Genomic DNA, 24053 nt, shown 5'->3' with positions numbered 1-24053 from the left:
TTGTTCTACTGTTCTACTTCTAGAAAACAAAGGAAAAGAGGATAGGAAGAGGAAATATAGATCTCTTTAAAAACAACAGACCTTGAATCCCCACTCTATCTCATGGCTTTCACTCCTCTTCCATTCTATTGACTGTAGAATAAGACCAAAAGGTAGGAGTTGTGAATAGGCTGACTTTTGGATTGATATAAATAAGAGCTTTCTAATAATTGGAACTGCCCCTAAGTGTAATGTTCTGCTGTGGAAAATAATGAATTTCTCACCATTGGAGATTAAATGGAGGCTGAATGCCCACCTACTTGGAATGTTTTAGAGGAATATTCCTATATTGGGTAGGATGTTGTACAAGTGTCCAAGATTAATCCTAATACTAGGATTCCATATTTATATAATTCAGTGGTTTCTAGCTAACCTGGGAGAAGGGTGTAACCATTTTTTTTTAAATAGGAAAAGGGAAGAATTTGGGAGTTATGTGTAAAGAAGGCCCTGTAGAAAATTTTTGTTGTTGTTCAGTTGTTTCAGTGGTGTCCAACTCTTCATGACCCCATTTGGGGTTTTCTTGGCAAAGATACTGGAGTGCTTTGCCATTTCCTTTTCCAGATCATTTTACATATAAGAAAAGTAAGGCAAACAGAGTTAAGTGAGTTGCTCAAGATTACACAGCCAGTAAGTGTCTAAGGCCAGAGTTGAACTCAGGAAGATTAATCTTCCTGCCTTCAGGACCAGAACTCTATTCACTGCACCATCTATGTTCTATAACCTCTCAATAACCATAGACCTTGAGTAAGGGCTGACAGGATCTTTTATAACAATTAGCGACATAACAGCGCAAAATCTCAAGCGACCTAGGTGTTTCTTCTTCTGATTGGCTATTCTATCAGTGACATAGTCAGAATTGAGATCACATTATTTGGAGCTACCCTTTTGAAATACCTTTAACCACAGCCAACTGTTGCATTGAAAAGAATGACTATAGACACCCATTTGGGGCAAGCATATTATTAATTTATCAATATTATACCAGTAAAGGATAAGACTATGTATCTCTCTAACTTCTCATGGTCTCAGGTCATGTGGTAGAGAAAGCAGGGAGAGAGTTTCAGCTTTCCAGTTGGGACCCATGTGGTCTCCCAGAGAGACAGCATGTGACCTCAAAGAGAACTGAGAGAGAAAACAAAAGAGACAGAGACCATGTGGTCTCAGAGAACCAAGGGAGCCAGAAAGAGCAAGACAGAGAGCTGAAGATTCAGGAAAAGAAACAAAGAAGGAGTGGTCAGATAAGGTAGGAGGAGGGGCAGCTAGGTGGTGCAGTGCATAGAGTACCAGCCCTGAATTCAGGAGGACCTGAGTTCAAATCTGGCCTCAGACACTTGATACTTACTAGCTGTGTGACCCTGGGCAAGTCACTTAACCCTTATTGCCTCACAAAAAAAAAAATAAGGTAGGAGGAGAATCAGGAACATGTCATGTCAAGAATAGTCATGAAAACCTAGAGAGAAGAGAGTATCAAAGAGAAGAGAAGCCAAGGAGGATGAGAATTGAGAAACATTAGATCTGGCAATAAAGAGATCATTAGTGACTTTGGAGAGAACAGTTTTGGTTATGAGATGGTAAGGCAGACTGAAAAGAGTTAAGAGAGTTAGAAGAAAGGGAGTGGAGGTACCACTTGTAGACAGCCTTTCCCAAGAGTTTAGCCACATAAAAGAGTAGAGAAATAGTAAGATTTTGGGGATTGACCGATTAAGTAAGGGTTTTTGAAGGATGGAGGAGACAAAAGCATGTTTGTAGGAAGTAAAAAGCAGCCAGTAGACTGGGAGAGATTGAAGATTAGTGAAAGAGTGGGGATGATTGAGGGGGCAATATATTGAAAAAAATAAGATGGAACAGAATCACTTGTACTTGGCAAGGAGAAGGACCACCACTTTGAGACAGGGATAAAGAAACGGCAGAAGGCATCAAAGTGATATGATATCAGGAGGGGAGAAGATGGAGCTCTGGGTGAATGGCCTCCATTTTTTCATTGAAATATGAAGTTTTATGTGGAAAAATAGGGACTCAAAATGTTGGTAGAATTGTGAATTGCTCCTTCTAGAGAACAATTTGGAACTATTCCCAGAGTTATAACATTGTGCATTTGACCCTTTGACACCACAATGCCACTACCAGTTCTGTGTTCCAAAGAGATCAAAGAAAAGGGAAAAAGACCCATTTATACAGAAAGATTTATAGCAGTTCTTTTTTTTTTTTTTTGGTGAGGCAATTGGGGTTAAGTGACTTGCCCAGGGCCACACAGCTAGTAAGTGTCAAGTGTCTGAGGCCAGGTTTTGAACTCAGGTTCTCCTGACTCCAGTGCTGGTGCTTTATCCACTGTGACACCTAGCTGCCCCTATAGCAGTTCTTTTTGTGGTGGCAAAGGATCAGAAGTCAAGGGGATGCCCATCAATTGGGGAATGGATGAGCAAGTAGTGGTATATGATAGTGATGGAATATTTTTGTGATATAATAAATCATAAGCAGGATGGTTTCAGAAAAACCTGGGAAGTCTTATATGAACTGATACAAAGTGAAGTGAGTAGAACTAGGAGAATACTGTATACATTAATAGCATTATTGCAACAATGATCAACTGTGGAAGACATAGCTACTCTGATCAAGACAATGATCTAAGGTAATTCCAATGATGATGAAAAATGCTATCCATTTCCAGAGAGAGAACTAATGAACTTTGAGTACAGAATGACTGTCTTTATCCCCCCACTGTCTTTATCTTTTTTGGGTTCTTTTTGGTGTGTTATCTTTTGCAACTTGGCTTGACTTCACATGTATAATATATTGTTTGCCTTCTCAAGGGATGGGTGGGGGAGAGGCTGAAAGGAGAGAGAGAGAACTTGAACTCAAATTTTTTAAAAAATGAATAAGGGTCAGCTAGGTGGTACAATGGATAGAGCACCAGCCCTGGAGTCAGGAGGACCTGAGTTCAAATCTGACCTCAGACACAACACTTACAAGCTGTGTGACCCTGGGCAAGTCACTTAACCCCAATTGCCCCGCCTATATATATATATATATATATATATAGTTTTATATATATATATAAAACTGGGAAATAATTAATGGATTAAATAAAAATATGTTTTAAAAAAGAAATATGAGGAATGGTTCTTGGGGAGGGGAAATAATGGAAAGTCTGTTCTATCTATAATATGGGTGTAATATCTGCTCCAAGGTTACAACCTATTCCCCTTAGTCCAGTGTAGGGACTAAGATTCTGAAACTTCCTGAGGAACAAGATTTGACTATAAACTCTAGAAGGGATAGGACTATTTCTTATCTAAATTTTGTATACTTTCCATCACCTAGCACAGTGCTCTGTACAATCTATGGATGAATAAATGAAAGGAAAAGCATTTGTTAAGTTTTTACTATATGCCAAATACTAGAGATACAAACAGAAAAAACATAACAAGACCTGATGTCAAGGATTTCATACATTAATGGGGAGACAATACATATTTTCTGTTGCTCATTGGGGAAGAGGAATAATAGGAGGGGCAGATTAATAAAAATGCTTATTACTTGAAAAAATTTAAAAATAATAAACTAAAAAATGAAAGAGTTCAGCTATAGGGTAAATGGCAAGACCCCAGAAGTTCTTAAGGTATAGCAGCAGGTCATATGGCAGTGCCTGGGAGCTTAGAAGGTATAGTGACCAGACATGATGTTCTTCCTCACCAAAAGAACTGTGGCTGATAACTTGAAGTTCAACTAACTAGTGTTAGCAGCTGTATCAGCTTTCCCAAATAAAGGGTAAAGAGAAGACAAGGGCACTTAACAGTTTCCAAATCTGATATCTACACAACCCAACCTCTCCTCAGAGTTTCAATCCAAAATTCTGCCTCCTAAATATCTGTACCTGTATGTCCCACAAGCACCTCAAATTCAACATATCTGAAAGAGAACTCATTACTGAATTCAACAAATTTTTAAAAAGATGCCCTTGACTCTAACTTTCCTATTTCTGTTGATGGCACTACTATCCTCCCAGTAACAGCCAGGTTTGTAACTTCAGAATCATTTTTTACTCTCTTTTCCTCATCCCAAATTTCCACCTTGAGAAGCAGTATGATTTGTAGGGTATAAAAAGCACCGACTAGGCTTGAATACCAGAGACAGGTTTGAAGGCAAATTCTGACATTTATTCGATGCCTGACCTCAGGTAAATCATTTAATCTATCTCAGCCTGATTTTTTTCACTTCTAAAAGAGAGATAATAGCACTTGAAGTATTTACCTCACAGGATTATAGGTAAGATCAGATGACAAAACCTACATAAAACCTTTGCATAATTAATTATCTATGAAAAATTCATTTATCCAGTAGCTGAGCCTGATACAATATCTTTTTCATAAGATCTCTCCTCTCTATTTTCATTGCAAGCACTTTAATTAGCCCCTTATCTCTTCTGCAAATTGAAAAGCACTGCATAAATGCCAGTTATCTCTATTACTTCAATGTAAAGGATCTGTGATTTCATTGGTGTGAAATTCTACATTGGTGAGATTCCACTAATCTAGGTCACTATCTAGTTATAATTTAGTAGATAAAACTAAGGTAATTAACTAAAAAGTGTGATTTCCTCACAGTCATTTACTAGTAATAGTCAATCAAACACAAGATTTGAACACAGGTCTTCCTTGATTCCAGGTCAAGCATTCTATTATGATTGGTCGCTTCTTCACCAATATTATTTTGCCTAAGAAATTTTCCTAACGACCATGTCATTTCCTTTGATCATGTCATTCCTTTACTTAAAAAAAAAATTAGGATCAAAGTTGTAAGGGACCTAAGGGATCATTTAGTTTATGGATTCTTAGCCTTTTTTGTGTCATGGACCCCTTTGACCCCTTCTCAGAATGTTTTAAAATGCATAAGACACTTAAAAAACAAATTATATTGAAATAGATACCAAACTATATTGTTTAAAATTCCCAGATCCCAGGTTAAGAACCCCTACCATAGGCCAATGCCTTCATTTTATGAGGAAACATAGGTGCAGAGAGGGGAAGTGACATGGTCAGAAACTCAGGAAATAGACACTATGGAATTTGAATTTAGTCCAACTTCAAATCCAGTCCTTTCTGCTTTGCCCTGCTGCCTTTAAAGGGGATCTGTATTTTGGCTCAGCCTGGAATACTACTGAAGGGAGCAGGTTGCAACTGGGCAGTGGGTATAGGGAAAGAGAATACAAAGAATATGTGAACACACATATGGCTATGGGCATGTATTATATATGTATGTGTGAATATGCCCATGTATAGCTTATTACAGCTATGTGTGTACATATACATGGATTGTATTGTGTATACAAGAATGTATTGCATGCACACATATAAATGTATGTATATATTATGTATGTGTGTATATGTATGCATATTGGATGACTCAAAGAACCTCCCAACTCAAGTTCTATTACATATACATATATGTATATGTGTAGGTCCATATTACATCCTCTAGGCCAAGGCTTCTTAAAACTTTTTCCACTTAGAACCCCTTTTTTGCCCAAGAAATTTTTATGAGATTCCAGATACACAGGTATATAAAATAGGTATACAAATCGAACATTTACTGCCAAATTTTTCAGAACTCCCACATTCAGTTACACGACCCCATATGGGTCCTCAACCCACAGTTTAAGAAGCTTTTCTCAAAGTGTGCATATCCTTTGATCCAGCAATACCACTGCTAGGTTTATATCCCAAAGACATCCCAAAAAAGAGAAAAAGACCTATTTGTACAAAAATGTTTATCGCCGTCCTTTTTGTAGTTGGTAAGAATTGGAAATCAAAGGAACGCCCATCAATTGGGGAATGGCTAAACAAGCTGTGATATATGATGGTGATGGAATATCATTGTGCCGTAAGAAATGACAAGGAGGAGGACTTCAGAAAGGCCTGGAAAGACTTGTATAAACTGATGTATTGTGAGCAGAACCAAGAGAACATGGTACACAGAGACAGCCAATATTGTTTAATGAAGAACTGTGAGAAAGAACTGATATTGATGGAACACAGACTGAAGCATGCTATTTTTCACTTTCTTTCATTTTTTCTTTTATTCAAGTTTTCTTATACAAAATAACTAATATGGTGATGCTTTACATAATTGCACATGTATATCCTATATCTGATTGCTTACCAGGGAGGGAAGGAGGAATAAAATGTGGAACTCAAAACTTTAAATGGAAATGTTTATTATTAAAAAAAAAAAATTCAGTTTTGCTCTAGGCCAAACAATTCTCAAACTTTTTGCTTTTAAAAATTGGGAATAAAAAAAACATATATCGGGAATCCCCTCCCCCCTCTCTGAAATTTGTTTTATGTGAGTCATCAAATCTTCTCGGGGCAGATACGTGGGTCATAATTACCCGGTTAGAAACTAAAGCGTTTCTTGTATTATCATGAACATCACTTTGCCTGCAGAGCTCCGGCGGGGTCACACGGGCGTACCAGCTCGGAGAAGCGCTTCTAGGGGCACACCCCCGCTTCTGGGCGCACCGCCCCCGCCCGCGGTGCTCCACCAGACCACTCCGGCTGCTCCACAGCACCCCGCACGGTGGTTCCTGGGCCGGGCAGGCCGCACCGGTCTGGGGCGGCGGGAGGACTACGTTGGCGGAGGCACCGGAGGGGGGCGTGTCAGGAAGTCGGAGAGCGGAGCCGTGGCGGCGGCGGGGACTGGGACAGGAGCAGCTCCGCGGCATCCTAAGGGCCGGCGGCCTCAGGGCAACGGCGGCGGGGCTCGACCTGAGCTTGAGGACGCGACGGCGGCGCCCGAGTTCGGGTGTCTCGAGCCGGGCGATGGAGGAGGAAGAAGGTGACGGAGACCCCGGGGCCTTCTTGGGGGACGGGGAGAGGTGCGGGGCGTCTAGGAGAGGGTTGGGGGAGGGGGAGGGGGGTTGCTGGGGAGGAGCGGCGCGAATAATGTCTGGGGGGATGGGAGAGGAGGCGGGGAGGGGGTGGGGCAAGAATATAGGGTAGGGGTACGAGGACCGTAACTTTTGTGGGGTAGGAGTCGGAGGGCTGTTAACATTTGGAGGAGTTGGTGAAGAGGGGAATGGTTGGGCAGTTCCATTTGTGAGAGGAAGGAGGGGGATGGTGGAGCAGTTATATGGAGGAAATGGTAAGGAGGGGGATGGTAGGGCAATAACATTTGGGGGAGGAGTGAAGGAGGGGCGAGCAGTAAAATTTGGGAGGGGGGACAGATGGTAATGAGAAAGCAGTACCATTTTGGGAGGTGGGAAGGAGATGGTGGATGGCAGTTAGCATTTGGAGGAAGATGGGTGGGTAAGAGGGCATTTAGGGGAGACTGGAGGGATTGTTTTGAGAAGCTGGAAGCAGTGCTTGGAGGTGATAGAAGTTGTTTGAAGGAAATGAGCGGGGAATCTTTTGTATGTGTGGCTTGGTTTATCCTTATTCGCATTTTTGGTGGGATGTAATTGGGGAAGGGATCAGAGGAGTTGAGAAGAATGTCCTGGTCTTCAAAAAGCATTTAAGTTCTTATTTGAGGCACGCAATAAACGTTGGTGTGATTCCAAAAAGAACTAGATTAGGTCACAAGGCTGGGGGTGGGGGGTTAGTCATTATCGCCATGGTTTGCAGAAAGTGGGGTAAGACTAATGGGGAGGGGATATTATAAAGGAGAAATATTCAGATAATGAGTTTGGAGAAACTAAAGTCTCAGAAAGTTTCCAGGCTTGATTGATATGGGGATGATGTGAAAAGTTTGGGAAGGCAGGTGATAATGGTTGAAGATGGAGAAAGGAGATCTGAGGCAGAATCAAGACTTGAGGGACTTGATGAAGAGGTCTTTGGGCACACAATAAAAGGGCACACATTAAAAAGGACCTCTAAATTGTATATACAGTTCTCCCTCTCCAAAATTTGTCTGCTTGCCCTGTGAGCGAACAGTAAGTGGTATAGGATCTAGTTCGAGTACTGCTAGAAGTTTGTGTATTGTTGCCACTAAATTATCGGCAATTATGCTAGTAATAGGAGCATAGTAAATGTGATGATGTAGAGATAGTGATTTTTATATGGCACTAAGTGCTTATATTCCTGAGTAGCGGTGATATTTTGCCATAGAAAGGACTAGTGTGTGTGTAATGTAGTTTGGTCTAGTTGAGATCTAATTTTTTTCTACTAAATAGAAGAAAGCTTCGAGTTCAATAGAAGAATTGTAGCTTCCTGTGGCTTACATCACTAAGCCTATGGCTATATGGATTTGGTTGCCTCCTGTTTGAGGGTTCAGAGTTGACCTGAATTTAAGATACTTAATAAAGGCAGCTTCAAAACCAAATAGCTCCTTTGCAGTTGATAATGTATGCTACATAGACTCAACTCTGAACTTGTTTTCATTTTGTGGCTACAGCATAGTGTTAGAAGACAAACTAACGTGATTAAATACAGTTTGATACCTTCTTTTCCTGATGAATTTCAAGTGTATGATGATTTGAATATTCCCATCCTCATTTTTGTACTTATCAGAAGCATTTTCCAAAGCTTTTTTTTTCCTCTTCAAAACTACATAGGTAAAAATAAAGAAAATAGGGGGAAAATAACAGATTCTGTGAAGTGATGATGTTTTTTACCTTACTGTAATGGTGAGTTTTAAGATTTTGCATTATCCGACATTATTTGAATAATGTTTTCCTCTTTGGTGTTTTATCGTAAAACATGTTATAAATCAATCCTTTGAGGTTGATGTTCTAAAAACCTTTTGAGGTACTCTATAGCTACTAACTATTGCACTACAAAGCTAGCATAGCCTTACTCTTTTTTATACACTTGAATAGGGATCAGCCAAGTGGCTTTCAGCATTACTGCCTGTTTTTGTATGGGTCAGCCAGTTAAGAACAATTTTTACATTTTGAAATGTTAAATGGAAAGTCAAATAGGGCAGCTTTGTTCAATAATAAAATCTTTTTTTAGATATGTTACATATGAAAGAAAAATATTATAAAAGCAGAAAACTCTCTCTCTATATATATATATTTTTTTTTTTTTGTGGGGCAATGAGGGTTAAGTGACTTGCCCAGGGTCACACAGCTAAGTAAGTGTCAAGTGTCTGAGGCCAGATTTGAACTCAGGTCCTCTTGAATCCAGGGCCGGTGCTTTATCCACTGCACCACCTAGCTGCCCTCAGAAAACAATATATTTTACCTAGAACTAAGCAAAGATTACACTTTTATTTAAAATTAGTTGAATAGATATAATACCATCTTCTCTCCTATGTAGTACATTACTCTAACAGTATTTTATGTTTTTCCAAAATGCTTTAACTTACATTAATTTATTTTCTATGTTTAGACTGAACAGTTCATATTTTTACTTGTATTTAGACATTGTTATCCCTTCATTTCAAATGTACTCTGACAGATACACACAGAGTAAAGGTAAAAGGCTGGAGCAGAATATATTATGCTTCAGCTAAAGTAAAAAAAACAGGGGTAGCAATCCTTATCTCAGACAAAGCAAAGGCAAAAATAAATCTAATTAAAAGAGATAAGGAAGGAAACTACATCTTGCTAAAAGGTACTATAGATAATGAAGTAATATCAATATTAAACATGTATTCACCAAGTGGTATAGCATTCAGATTCTTAGAGGAGAAGTTAAATGAGAGGAAATAGACAGTAATACTATAGTAGTGGGGGATCTGAAGCTTCCCCTCTCAGAATTAGATAAATCTAGCCACAAGATCAAATATACTCTGAAATCTTTTATTTGAATCCTTTTTATAAAAGAATTAATTTATAATATGAATTTTCATGTTTTCCACCCTCCCTCCATTTTCATAAATATGTTATCTGTAAATAGGACATAGCTTTATTGTTTTATATGAGATTCATAGTTTGGGAAATAACCTGATATTGGTTGAAAGATTCTTCTATTGAAGATAGAGAAAAATTGGAACACTAATGCATTGTTGGTGGAGTTGTGAACTGATCCAACCATTCTGGAGAGCAATTTGAAACTATGCCCAAATGGCTACAGGGCTGTGCATACCCTTTGCCCCAGTAATGCCACTACTAGGTCTCTATCCCAAAGAGATTATAAAAAAGGGAAAATGACCCACATGTACAAAAATATTTATAGCAGCTCTTTTTTTAGTGGCAAAGAATTGGAAATTGAGGGGATGCCCATAAATTGGGGAATGACTGAACAAGTTGTGGTACATGAATGTAATGGAATACCAATGTGCTATAAGAAATGATGAGTAGACAGATTTCAGAAAAACCTGGAAAGACTTACAGGAACTGATGCTGAGTGAAGTGAGCAGAACCAGGAGAACATTTTACAAAGTAACAGCAGTGTTGTGTAGTAATTAGCTGTGATAAACTTAGCTCTTCTCAGTAATACAATGATCCAAGATAATTCCAAAGGACTCATGCTGGAAAAATGCTTTCTACATCCAGAAAAAGAACTGTGAAATGCTGTTTTTTTGTTCTTTCTGGAGGTTTTCCTTTTTTGTTATGATTCTTCTTTCACAACATGACTAATGTGGAAATATATTTAACGTGATTGTACACATATAACCTATATCAGATTGCTTACCATCTTGGGGCAGGGGTAGAGGAAGGAAAGGAGGTAGAAAAATTTTGAACTCAAAATCTTTATAAAAACAAATGTTGAAAACAAAATAAAAAGTCCTCTATTTTAGTAATGTTCTTTTTTTTTTTTAAGTAAACATTTTTATTGAAAGTTTTGAGTTCCAAATTCTGTCCCTTCTTCCCTCCCTCCCCTCTACCCTCTCTGGGGCAGTAAGCAAACATGGTTATACATGTGCAATTATGTAAAACATTACCATATTAGTAATTTTGTAGAAGAAAACTTGAATAAAAGGAAAAAAATTTAAAAGTGAAAAATAGCATGCTTTAGTCTGCTGTGTACCATCAATATTACTTCTTTCTTTGGAGGTGGTTAATATATTTCATTATTAGTCCTTTGGGATTGTTTTGAATTGTTGTATTGTTAAGAATAGTTAAGTCATTCACAGTTCTTCATCAAACAAGATTGATGTCACTGTGCACATCATTCTCCTGGTTCTGCTCACTTCACTATACATCAAGTTCATATAAGTCTAGGCCTTTCTGCAATCCTGCTTCTTGTCATTTCTTATAGCACATTAATATTCCATTACAATTATATACCACAGCTTGTTTAGCCATTCCCTAATTGATGGGCATCCCTTTGATTTCCAATTCTTAGCAGTAACATTCTGTGAAGCTCTGGTCAGCGTCCCTTGCAAACCTGAAAGTCAAAGTCTTCAGGTTAAACAATAATAATAATAATAATAATAATAATAATAATAATAATAACAGTAATAGATAGCATTTATATAGCTCTCTAAGGTTTGTAAAGTTCTTTACAAATAAATCCTCACTTTATAGATAAGGAAACTGAAATGCAGATTAAGTGACTTGCCCAGAGCTAGACAGCTAGTGAATGTCTGAGTCCAGATTTGAACTGAGGTCTTCTTTACTCTAAGTTCCACACTTTCGGGGCAGCCAGGTGGCGCAGTGGATAGAGCACCGGCCCTGGAGTCAGGAATACCTGAGTTCAAATCTGGCTTCAGACACTTAACACTTACTAGCTGTGTGAGCCTGGGCAAGTCACTTAACCCCAATTGCCTCACTAAAAAAATTAAAATAAATAAATAAATAAGTTCCACACTTTCAATTGAGCCACACAATAGCAGGACCCCAAGAAGACACAGGTTCAGTCCAGACATTGCTTCCAAAAGTGTGGCATAGCCTGGCCCTAACATAAAGTCTAAAGTTAAGAAGTAGGCAGGAAGAATGAACAAAAAAATAATCCCTTCATAAAATAACAGGGATGTTTAAGACACAAACCCAGAGGAAGAGAATGACTAAAACTTCTACAAGCAAAGCCTCAGAGAACAACACAGCTTTAATTAGAATTCCTGAAGGAGATGAAGCAAGAGCGTTGGGTTTTTCTAAAGAACTTAAAATTATTTTATACATGAAATGATAGGGGCAGTGGGAAAACAATTAAAAAAGAAATAGGGAGCAGCTAGGTGGGCACTGGCCCAGGAATCAGGAGGACCTGAGTTCAAATCCAACCTCAGACACTTGATACTTACTAGCTGTGTGACACTGGGCAAGTCACTTAACCCTCATTGCCCCACAAAAAAAAAAGAAAGAAAGAAAGAAAGAAAAATAAAAAAAAAAGAAAGCAATGAGAACTATAGAAGAAAGAATTGGAAAGAAAATTAACAGTTGATCCAAAAGGAACAAAAGCTTATTTAAGCAACAAACTCCCTAAGAATTAGAATTGACCAAATAGAACCTAATGACTCCATGAGACAACAAGAAATAATAAAGTCAGAAGATTGGGGAAAAAAATCCACAGCTTCCAGGTTAAAGAAAAAAATACTACCAATACCTAGAAAGAATTCAAGTATTGAGGAGCAACAGTTAGGATTACATGAAACTACTGCCACAGAAATGAAGGAGTGGAAAGATTAGAATACAATATACCAAAAGGCAAAAATAAAGGCTTATAACCAAGAAGAACTTATCCATCAGAACTGAGTATAGGGGGAAATGGATTTTTTTTGGTTTTCGTTTTTGCAGGGCAATGAGGGTTAAGTGACTTGTCCAGGGTTACACAGCTAGTAAGTGTCAAATGTCTGAGGTCACATTTGAACTCAGGTCCTCCCGAATCCAGGGCCAGTGCTTTATCTGCTGAGCCACCTAGCTGCCCCTGGGAAAAGGATTTCTAATGAAGTAGAGGATGTCCAAGCATTTCTATTGAAAAGACCAGAACTGCATAGAAACTTTGAAATACAAACATGGGAATCAAGAAAAAAATAAAAAGCAAACATAAACAGGCAAGCATAATGAATTAAAGATGAATAGTTTACATTTTAATTTGAGGAGATGATCCATGTGTTATCTCAGAACTCTATCATCAGGGATTATAGAGGGTGTATAATAAGATAAAGAACCCAGGACTGGGTTTTGTTGTGCTTCAGTAATCTTACAAGAAAGGAAAGGAAGGAGAAAAGGACTATACTAGGGGAGAAAAGAGAGAGGATGAGGAAAATGATCTCACATGTTCAAGAAGCACAAGTTGAAGCCCACAAACAATAAAGGGTGAATAGGAGGGGCTAATACTTGCACCTCACTTTAATCTGAACTGTTCGAAGAAGGAAGAATGCGCACAAACACACACACACACACACACATCTTTGGGTACTGAAATTCATTTCACTAAACAGAAAAGCAGTTGGAAAAGGAGGGAAGGAAGAGGGTGGAATAAGAGGAAGGATGAATTAAGGAGGGACTAGTCCTAAGCAAAACAATGATAATACTACCTAAATTAATTTATTCAGTGCCATACCAATCAGACTACCAAAGGACAACTTTTTAGAACTAGAAAAGGTAATGAAATTCATCTGGAGGAAAGGAGGCCAAGAATTTCAAGGTTGGGGGGGGGGGGAACGAAAAATGTTTTGCTCAAACAAAATCAATGCAGCTAAAAAAATAGGGAGGAGGGGCAGCTGATTCAAATGTATAAGTGTAAGAGCCATTCCTCAGTTGATAAAATGGTCAATGGATGTAAAAAAGCAGTTTTCAGAGGGAAAAAAAAAATCCAAGCTATTAGTAGCTATTATATCAAAAGTGCTTTAAATCACTAATAGAGAAATGCACATTTAAAACTCTCTTTCCCTTTATATCCATCAGATTGGCAAAATTTACCAAAAAGGAAAATAACAGGTGCTAGAGAGGTTGTTAGAAAACAAGTATGTTAAATGCATTGTTGTTAGAGCTGTGAATTGGACCAGCCGTAGTGGAAAGCAATTTGGAACTATGTCCCCAAATTTATGAAGCTATGCATTCATTCGACCCAGAAATACCACTGAGTTTATATTCCAAAGAGATCAAAGAGAAAAAGGATCCATTTATACAAAAATATTTATAGCCACTCTTTTTGTGATGAAAAGCAACTGAAAACTGAGGGGATGCCCATCAGTTGGCAAATTGCTGGGCAAGTTATGGTTTATGAATGTGATAGAATACTATTGTGCTATAAGAAATTATGAAGATGATTTCAGAGAAACTGGAGACTTGGATGAACTGATGCAGAATGAAGTGAGCAGAACCAAGACAACAATTTATACAATAATATTATAAAGACATACAATTTTGAAATATTTAAGAATTCTGATCAATATAATGAACTATCACTATTCCAGAGGACTCATGATGGAACATACTACCATTATTCCGACAGAGATATTTACTCAGAGTGTAGATTGAGACATTTTGTTGTTGTTATTCATGGCCAATGTGGGAATTTGTTTTGCTTGACTATTTGTTACAAGGGTTATGTTTGTATTTTTCACTGGGAGGAGGAGTAGAGCATGGGAAATTTTTGTTAAATTTTAATTTTAAAAATTCAAAATAATAAACATCAGGAATTGTCTCTAGTACCTTCATTGTCTTGGTCCCCCTTCTCTGTGCATTGTGGTTTGTCAGTATCTTTCCTGAAGTTTACATGGGGGAACTGGACATGATGTTCCAGATGTGGTATAATCAAGAATGACTCCATAGGAATTATTGCTTTCCTTTTTTTTTTTTTTTTTTAAACTTCTCAGGGAAGCCAGGAGACAGAGATGAGGAGGCAGAGCATTTCAGGGGTGGGGAACAACCGGTGCAAGGTCATGAAGTTAGAAGATGGTGTGTTGTGTGGGATGAGCAACAAGAAATCAAATCAACAAGCACTTATTAAATGCCTACTCTATGCCAAGCACTGTTTTACACACTGAGTACACAAAGAAAGGCAAAAACAGTACCCCCTCCTAAGGAATTTACAGTTTAATGTGAGAAACAACATGCCAACAGCTTTCTAAAAGCAAAGTATATAGAGGATAAATTGGAACCAAATACAAAGGGAAAGTACATGCTTCTCTATATTTTCATGACATTGCTTTCTCCTGGTTTTCTTACCTTTCTGTTCTTTCTCAGTCTCCTTCACTAGATCTTCATCAAGGTCATGCCCACTAACCATAAATATCCCCTGAGACAGCCATGGGCCCTTTTTTCCCTTTAAACTATTTCAGTTATTGATATCAGCTCCCATGATTTCAGTGATCAGCTATACGCATGTGATTCACATTTCTTTTTCCAGCTCTCACCTTTCTCCTGACCTTTAGTCTCACATCTCCAATTACCTATTGGATACCATCTTAAACTCAACATGTCTAAAACATCATCCTCACCCCAAAAACCTCCTTTTCTTCTGAACTTCCCAATTATATTTGAGGATTCTACCATTCTCACAGCCCCCCAGGCTCTCAATTTACATGTATCCTCAGCTCCTCATCTCACTTCCCATATTCAATCAGTTGCCAAGTCCTTCCACTTTCTACCTTTGTAATATATCTTGTACATGCCACCTTCTCTTATACTGCCACACCCCTGTCCAAGCTCTTAATATCTCATTTCTGCACTATTTCAGTGACCTTCTGGTTGGTTTCCCTGCCTGAATTGTCTCTTTGTTCTAATTCATCCTCTACTCAGCTATGAAATTGATCTACCTCAAATGTTGACCCCTTCTAAACTTTTCTAATATTATACTACCCCCCCCCCCACATTCCTCTCACCCCCAATACATAAATAGATACCGACCTCCTTGCAGTTCCTAGCAAAAGACACACCATTTCCCTACTTTGGGCATTTTCACTCTTGCCCCTGTGCCTGAAACTCTCTCCTTTGTCATCTCCTCCCAGGTCCTTTGTCTTCTTTCAGTTCTAAACTACAATCCTAACTTTTGCATGATGCCTTTTCCAATAATCCTTAGTGTTAGTGACTGTCATCTGTCAATTATCTTCAGCTTATCTTGTATTATATCTTTTTTGCACATAGTAGGTGCTTAATAGATGCTTTTTGATTGAGTAGAACTAAAAGGCATCAAGAAAGGTGTGTGAGGGGTGGCTAGGTGGCACAGTGGATAAAGCACCGGCCCTGGATTCAGGAAGACCTGAGTTCAAATCTGGCCTCAGACACTTGACACTTAACTAGCTGTGTGACCTTGGGCAAGTCACTTAACCCCCACTGCCCGGCAAAAACAAAACAAAACAAAAAACAAACAAAAAAAAGAAAGGTGTGTGAGATTTTGGTTGTGACGTAAAGGAAGCCAGGAGCCAGAAATAGGACAGAGAGAGTTCCAAGTGTATAGAATGTATAGAATGGGAGATGGAGTGTTTTCTGAAAGGAATAGCAGGGAGGCCAGTGTTCCTACATTACAGAATATGTGGAGAAAAGTAAGGTAGAATGAGATAGGAAAGGTAGAAAGGGGTGAGGATATGAAGGGCTTTAAAAGCCAAACAGAATTTTTCATTTGATTCTGTAGATGACCACTGGAGTTTATTGAATTAGGGAGGTGACATGGCAAATATGTGGTGGTTGTTTGTCCTTCATTTTTTTAAGAAGACCAATGACATCATGATGTTGGGTTCAGGGTTCAGTGTGTTCAACTGTAGCTGATCAGTCTAATAGAGACTCAGAAAGCTTTACCAGAGGTTGGACACAAGCAGTCCATTAAAACATTTGGGATGGAGGTGTCGCTGGGTTTATGCAGCTCACATTTCCTTTGTGTTACTGTGATTCGGCTTTGCTCCAAGAGTACAGCGCCTTCTTTGATACAGCCACACCATGATGGATAGTTCTATGCTAGTGTATCCCGTGGCTCACAATCAATACTAAAGTTCTTTAGACAGACTCTGAGAGTGTCCTTGTGCTACTTCTTCTAATCACTGTATGAGAGCTTGCCTTGTACGAGTTATCTGTAAAACGGTCTTTTCCATAAGCCCGTCAGAATTGTGCTCTCTGAAGTAGTTTGAACACTTGGCATTTCAGCTCAAGAGGGGGACCCTAGTGCCCCATACCTTGTCTTATCAGGTTATCTTTAAAATCTTCTGATACAATTCAAGTGGAAGCAGTTCACTTTGCTAGCATGTTGTTCAACACAGTGGCTCTGTAAACCTTCAGTTTGGTAGGCACTCTATTATCTCTTCTGTCCCACATTTTCTTTTGGAGCCTCCCAAGCACTTACCTGTGGCAATGTATACATCAGCCTTATCAGCTATGTGGACATCCCTGGAAAGTATATTGCCAGAGTAAGTGAACTTATCCACAGCATTTAGAATTTCTTCATTTACTATGACCAATGGTTCCATGAGTGGATGGTGTGGTAGAGGACCTGTTTTCTTGGTATTGATTGTCAGGCCAGAATTTGCACAAGTGGCAGAGAATTGATTTATAGTCTGTTACATCTCAGCCTCAGACTACATTGAGTGCACAATCATCTGTGAATAAAAAAAATGTACACCAACTCTCTCACCTTTGTAGCCTTTTCAAGTAAAATAGCTTACCATCTGTGTGGCAGCTGACCTTGATGCTGTTTTCATCCTTGTTGAAAGCATCTGCCAACATTGTGGAAAACATGATGCTAAAAACCATGGAAGCAAGCACCCAGCCCTGCTTCACTCCATTGGTGACTGGGAAATTATGAGAACATTGTCCTTCATCCAGAATCCATGCAAACATGCTGTTGTGAAACTGGTCTAGGACACTGATGAACTTCTCCAGGGAATCAAATTTTGCCATGATCTTCCACATGCCCTCCCGACTGACAGTATCAAAGGCCTTGGTCAGATCGATAAACATTGTATACAGACCTCTGTTCTGCTCCTGGCATTTCTCTTGTAGTTGTTGGACAGCAAATACCATATGAACCATTCCTTGGCCCTCTCTGAAACCACACTGCTTCTCATACCATCAGACACAGAATTTCATATTGGATGCTGGATGTTATAGGGAGTCACTAGCATTTACTGAGTAAGGGGTGGGTGAGTGACATGGTCAGACTTTTGCTTCAGGAAGATCATTTTAGCAGCTGAGTGTTTGATGCATTTGAATTGGAAGAGATCTGAAGCAGGGAAAAACTGATTAATTTGTTCATAGACATTTAGTTGGTACCTGTGCTGGTAGGTGTTGGAGGAGGTACAAAGAAGTACCTTTGCACTTCTGCATGAAGTAATTCATAGGTCATATTCTAGTAGCAGACTTATACAATATTGATAAGTATAATACATAATAATATGCAAGTATATTAGATGCAGAAAGAAAAAAAAGTTTTAAGATATAAGGGATGATGACATGTAGTGATTACTGACTTTTGGAATCAGAATAGTTTACCTAAACTGGGCTTCATGGAAGAGGTAGCTTTTGAAACAACATACTTTAAAGCAAAGCTTCTTAAACTGGGTTGCAATCCCATATGGGGTCAAGTACCTGAATGTGGGGGTCATGAAAAATTTGGCAGTAAATGCTTGATTTTTATATCTATTTTATATCCTTATATACCCAGCATCATGTAAAATTTTCTCTAGCAAAAAGGGTTCATAAGTGGGAAAAGTTTAAAAAGCCCTGGTTTAAAGGACTGGTAGAGGCAGCTAGGTGGTGTAGTGTTTAGAGGGCTGGGCCTGGAGTCAAGAAGATTCTTATCCTGAGTTCAAATCCAGTCTCAGATACTTAACTAGTTGTGTGACCCTGAGCAAGTCACTTAACCCTGTTTGTCTCAGCTTCCTCAATCTGTAAAATGATCTGGAGAAGGAAATGGCAAACCACTGCAGTATCTTTGCCAAGAAAACCCCAAATGGGTCATGAAGAATGGGACATAACTGAAATGACTAAACAACGAACAAGGAATTCATTAGGTAAAGAGGAGCAGGGAGGGCATTCCAGGTATAGGAAGTGGTGATGACAGAGACCTAGAAGCAGGGAAATTTGGTAGATAGCATCAAATTGTTGAAAACCTTGAATGGGAAGGAAAATAATTTTAATTGTATTCACTAGGAAGTATGAAACCACTGGAAAATGTTTAGCAGGAGTGTGGGATAACTCCAACTATGTATGAGTAAGATTAATTTAAAGAAACAAGCTGTAATAGAAAGGAGGTTAGATTTGGAGTCAGAGGATCTCTGAGTTCACATCTGGACCATTTGTGTGACCTTGGCAAGACATTTAATCTCTCCAAGCCTCAATTTCCTCATCTATAAAATGAAGAGATTGGACTCTCTTAAGGTCTCTTCAGACTCTTAAGTCTGTGATGCTGTAAGATTACTCTAATCACACTGTAAAAGGTAGTTTTGAAGAGGAAGAAAGTCGAGGCATGAAGATCTGTTGGGCAAGCTCTGGCAGTAGTCCAGGTGGTTGGTGATAGTTATACTAGGATAGTAAGAGTGGGAATAGAGAGGAAGGAGAAGTTGTGAGACGGTATCTGAAATGTATTAGTACATTTCTCCTTATACAATATGCTCACCTAACGATTTAGGATAGTTGTTCACCATGTATAAAGTTGAAATAACTTTCTTAAATGTTAAGGATCAACACCAGAATTACGTGAGAGAAAAAAGTCAAGTTACCTTGAAAATGAGCAAACAGCTCTACAAACTCTGCCAGAGAAAACCAGAGGCATTCCAACCATGAGGAGGTCTCCTAAATGTAAGTCATATTGATTTCAGAGTTCTCTTATCTTTTCCTGTAACTGCAGTATCCTTAAACTTCCCCTTTCTTCCTCCTCTTGATCCCCACCTGTCTGTTTGGTGGGTTGGCTATTTAGATGCATAATTGTTGGAACATTTTTTTCATCATCAACTTTTTTCTACTTCCATTTCCATTTCACTTGAAGTTAAAAAAAAAGTCATCAATTTGACTTTGGGACTCAAAAGGATGTTTCTGCTATAGAGGGTGATTTTACCTTGTTTTTTTAACTCCTTGTGCCCCTGTTGTCATTATTGTTTCTTCATCTATCCACTTAATCCTCATGTCAAGTGACTTTGGCATGTTTGGGAGATTAGGCAATGGATATGACTCAGTGGCTAGCTCCATCATATGAACTCAGGGTATAAACTGATTATACTAAGGGTTTTGAGCATTATAGATCTATTTTAAAAGTGCTTTATTTGATTTAAGTATACTTCGTGGTGTTGGAAAGAAAAAGCTGACTAATTGAAAATACAGTGTTTCAGTGATGCATTTTGCCTTAGTCTGCAGAATTGATATGTTTTCTATGGGAAAATGTGTCTCAAGTCTCAGACACCAGACTTGCAAGTTGGAAAACAGACCATTGTAAATTCAGAACTACCTATGCAATACTTTGTTTTTTTCCTAGTTAACAGAGTACTGTATTTTTTCCTAATTAACAGAATGATGAATCCTGTGGATAAACTTTATAGTTATTTTCAATTTACAAATGAAGATACTGTGACATGTAAAAATTATGTGATTGTGCTTAGTCCTGGATTATATGGTATATGTCAGTAGTGTTACTGAAATTAGAAATAAGCTGCTTTATTTTCATCCTGTATTTTAAACTGAAATATTCTGTAGTAGCTAAAAATTTCAATGCTTAGTACTGAAAGTTCTGAGCTAAAAATTCTGAACTAAACTGAACATTTCAATTAGTACTTTTAAAAATTAGAGGGTTCGAGCTTTTGGTTTTTTTACATACACTTAGAGGTGTGAACACCGATCTCTTACACATGCACGCAAAAAAAAATTTGAAGAACCAAATGTTTGGTAGGCTAATATCCAGATATGGAAATTTGTTCTTGATGCTTCTAATATGTTCTGGTGGAAATTTTTTAGCCCTCAGTATTGAACTAAATTGATAATGCCAGTCAAGAATGAATGATCATCTAAATTAATATTTTACATTTTGTCATAATCTTTCTAATTTTGACATTTTGCTTATTTTCATTTCTAAATAACGTTCTCTTATGTTAACAAGAATTATGTTTAATTCTTTATCTCATATGACCCTACCACACAATAATAGCATTTGCAAAGTTAAATCATTAAGCAATATTGCAGTGTGAGCTAAATATTTGTACCTTTTTTCAAATTGTAATTCAAGAATATCAACCTTTTGTTTATTAGATACTAGTGTTTCTCACATATTTTGAATATAGTATATAAAATATAGTATCTCTTTAGTATAAGGGCTCTTAACCAGTTTTTGTTCTGTTGATCCCTTTAATAGTCTGGTGAAGCCTGTGGACCCTTTCTCAGAATAATGTTTTTAAATGCATAAAATTATGTAGAATTATAAAGGAAACCAATTTTCTTTTTCTTTTTTTTTGGGGGGGGCAATGGAGGTTAAGTGACTTGCCTAGGGTCACACAGCTAGTAAGTGTCAAGTGTCTGAGGCCAGATTTGAACTCAGGTCCTCCTGAATCCAGGGCCGGTGCTTTATCTACTATGCCACCTAGCTGCCCCTCAATTCTATTTTTTCAAAAATATTCATAGACCCAGGTTAGGAACTCATCATCTTGAGGAACATTTCTGTTAAATTACATAGTGAATGCCTTTTTAGTGCTTTGCAAGTAATAATAGCCCTTAAATCGCTTTTTAAAAAAATTTTAAAATTTTTAATTTTTTTTGTGGGGCAATGAGGGTTAAGTGACTTGCCCAGGGTCACACAGCTAGTAAGTGTCAAGTGTCTGAGACTGGATTTGAACTGAGGTACTTCTGAATCCAGGGCCAGTGCTTTATCCACTGCTCCACCTAGCTGCCCCTTCCTTAAATCACTTTTGAAAGCAGGTAGGTGTTAATCCCAATTTTACAAATTAAAAAAATTTTGAAGTAAAATGTTTCCTCATATGTTTCAGTAATATACATGAATTTTGTTTTTCTATTTTTCTTTATTGCTTAGTGTATTTATGGTGTGAAATATGTGTGTGAAATCATTTTATGTGTGAAATCCTTTTGTAAGGGTATTTTCTCATTTTGTCACAAAGTAGTTTTAGACACATTGAGGATGTTCTACATCTAACTTTAATACTTAATAAACTTAAACAGGAAATAAGATGAAATGGGAACTTTGATTCTTTCCTGTAGGGTATTTACTTTAGTATATATAAATATATATATATCTATGATTGCTTTTACTGTCCTTTTTCAGATGTATTATTTCAACGTTTTGCAAAGCTTTTCTTGGGCTGTCTTGCAGCGGTTACTAGTGGTATGATGTATGCACTATATTTGTCAACATACCATGAACGGAGATTCTGGTTTTCCAGCAGACAGGTAAGGTAGAATTTTGAGGATGTGCTGTCAAGAAATGTGTTTTATAGGGAGTTAGATGTATAGACTATATATTATCTGTGGATAACTTAAGGTTATAGTTGTAGCCAGTTCAGAAAATGTATTATTTAATGTACCTGTAGAAATATTTTTTGAGAACTATTCAGTATAATATATAAACTTGTGACATTTTCAATAGCTTTTGTCTTCTGGCCTTAAACTATAGCCTATCTGTGATGGGTAGTGCTCCATTATGAAACAGATTCAACTAAATGTAACAGTTAAATGTCACCAATTATTACAATATTTTATTTGTGCTAAAGTTCATCTATGATTATTCCTTGTTAGTTAATGTTTCAGTATTAAATATATTCATTTCCAGTATGTATGATATTCATAATGGTCAGATTTTCAGGTGCCTCCTTCCCTACCCCCGCAAAGGCAGAAGAGATAAACCACATAATTTTTTTAATCTTAAGAGTATTTTTTCCAGTTATATATAAAGATAGTTTTCAACATTCTTTATAAGATTTTGAATTCCATATTTTTCTCCCTTCCCTCCCCCCTTCACAAGACAGCAACCAATCTGATATAGGCTATATATTCATATTTCCACATTAGTCATGTTGTGAAAAAAGAATCAGAACAAAAGGAAAAACCTCAAGAAAAGAAAAAAAACACCCCCAAAGTGAAAATAGCATGGTTCAATCTGCATTAAAATTTCACAGTTCTTTTTCTGGATGTGGAGGGCATTTTTAGTCATGAGTCCTTTAGAATTGTCTTGGATCATTTAAATCACATTATTTTTAAGATGTTTTGTCGAATTAGCATAGGTATGCTCCATCTGTTCTAAAATGTATATTGACTAACTATGGAATCCTTAGTAAGCATGATGTTTATGGTGGGGGTGTTTTGTTTAAATGATTCTGTTTTGGTAATTGTCTTTACAATTATAGTTAGATTACTAGTTAGCAGAATAATCCTGTGAATGAAGTTTGTCATTCATTGATGTAAACGGACATAGTTTACAATATTGTCACGGGCCACTTGCTTTTGTTTTACTTTAGCCTAGATGGTGGTGTATTTTTGTTTTGTTTTGTTTTTGGCATAAATTCTGAGTGGTAGAAGAGGTCCCCTGTACTTTAACTTAACTAACATCAGAAAATGAATTTTTTTTTTTTAAGAACTGACTATAGGGGCAGCTAGGTGGTGCAGTGGATAAAGCGCCAGCCCTGGATTCAGGAGCACCTGAGTTCAAATTTGGCCTTAGACACTTAACACTTACTAGCTGTGTGACCCTGGGCAAGTCACTTAACCCCAATTGCCTCACTTAAAAAAAAACAACTGACTGTAGATGTTTTAACTTGGCAAAAACTACTGGATTGTATTATATTTACTTGCAAGCGTTTCAGAGTTTGCTCCTGTGAGCTTCTAGGCAAACCTAGTCTATTTTAGTTCTAGAATTTAACTTTTGGAAATATTTGTCTTGTGAATGAGATTTAGGTCTTCATAAAAGGTTGATTCAGGGTCATGAAGAAGATGCTTTTTTATGAAGAAATCATTTTAACAGCTTCAAAATATTTTCTGCCTCTTCTAGTGAATTTCCAGAAGTACTTTTAGGGGTTTTTTGTTGTTTTGTTTTGTTTTGTTTTTTGGCCAGTACTTGGCCCAACTGGGAGCTTTTTAGTATATTATTGAAGAAATCATAGAATAGATATAACCATTGGGCTTATTCTGTTGTCTTTTATTTGTAGAACTGAAGCGTAAATCATTTCCTATTAAATCTTTCCTTGATTTATGTACTAACACTTCACTTTTCATGATCATTTGTTCCATTGGCCTCTCAAGACATTTCTTCTGATTTCTGTCCTAGGCT

At 37.7% G+C, this 24053-nt stretch overlaps 1 protein-coding gene across 1 annotated transcript in view; it reads left to right on the top strand.

The window, feature by feature from the left end:
• Positions 1-6710: 6710 nt before the first annotated feature.
• Positions 6711-24053, top strand: part of DPY19L4 (dpy-19 like 4) — a 60181-nt gene continuing 42838 nt past the window's right edge. Inside the window, exons 1-3 of the mRNA XM_043977363.1 lie at positions 6711-6873; positions 19475-19594; positions 22056-22180. Coding sequence (XP_043833298.1) covers positions 6858-6873; positions 19475-19594; positions 22056-22180 — 261 coding nt within the window. The 5' untranslated portion in view covers positions 6711-6857. The remainder of the gene's footprint in view (positions 6874-19474; positions 19595-22055; positions 22181-24053) is intronic.

This window comes from Dromiciops gliroides, chromosome 1, assembly GCF_019393635.1.
Source record: "Dromiciops gliroides isolate mDroGli1 chromosome 1, mDroGli1.pri, whole genome shotgun sequence".
NCBI classification, from domain to species: Eukaryota; Metazoa; Chordata; class Mammalia; order Microbiotheria; family Microbiotheriidae; genus Dromiciops; species Dromiciops gliroides.
Note: the sequence above shows the minus strand (reverse complement) of the source record. Positions and strands in the feature narration are given on the sequence as shown.